The sequence below is a fragment of the Corvus brachyrhynchos genome, unplaced genomic scaffold (genome assembly GCF_000691975.1).
Source record: "Corvus brachyrhynchos isolate BGI_N302 unplaced genomic scaffold, ASM69197v1 scaffold209, whole genome shotgun sequence".
Taxonomy (NCBI): domain Eukaryota; kingdom Metazoa; phylum Chordata; class Aves; order Passeriformes; family Corvidae; genus Corvus; species Corvus brachyrhynchos.
This window is the reverse complement of record NW_008246056.1, coordinates 2,561,745-2,562,282: the sequence shown is the minus strand read 5'-3', so window position 1 is coordinate 2,562,282 and position 538 is coordinate 2,561,745. Positions and strand designations below refer to the sequence as shown.

General features: G+C 53.5%; 1 protein-coding gene across 15 annotated transcripts in view; it reads left to right on the top strand.

The window, feature by feature from the left end:
* The window catches only part of ABCC9 (ATP binding cassette subfamily C member 9), a 68,826-nt gene that overhangs the window by 27,342 nt on the left and 40,946 nt on the right, over positions 1 to 538 (top strand). For all 15 annotated transcript variants that reach the window (XM_017745849.1, XM_017745847.1, XM_017745841.1 and 12 more), the window contains one exon: positions 1 to 139. This exon is cut by the window's left edge and continues 1 nt beyond it. In XM_017745849.1, coding sequence (XP_017601338.1) covers positions 1 to 139 — 139 coding nt within the window. The remainder of the gene's footprint in view (positions 140 to 538) is intronic.

Below are 538 nucleotides of genomic sequence, written 5' to 3'. Positions count from 1 at the left end.
TTGTGACTTATGCATACACCAATGACAGGCCACTACAGCCCGCCCAGGCCTTTGCATCCCTGTCACTGTTCCACATCTTGGTCACACCTCTGTTCCTGCTCTCCACCGTGGTTCGTTTTGCAGTCAAGGCCATCGTGAGGTAAGTGGCCCCTCTCCTTCCTCCAACTCCTGAACACCCACGTTCAGTAACAGAAATGGTTGTTTCTACCTGCTCAAGTGTAAGAGTGTTATGAGTGTTACGAGTCCTCTGATGCTAAAGATGTGAGAGAAATCAGTGACCCTTCCTTTTCACTGCAGGACACAGAGACAAAGAAACACAGCACAGGAAGGACAGGGAGCTGCTGGAGCCAGTCCAGAGCAGGGACACCAAGGGGAGCAGAGGGATGGAGCAGCTCTGCTGGGAGGAAAGGCTGAGGGAACTGGGATTGTTCAGCCTGGAGAAGGGAAGGCTTTGGGGTGACCTCACTGTGGCCTTGCAGTGCCTGAAGGGAGCCCACAGGAAAGATGGAGAGAGACTCTTGACAAGGGCCTGGAGTGA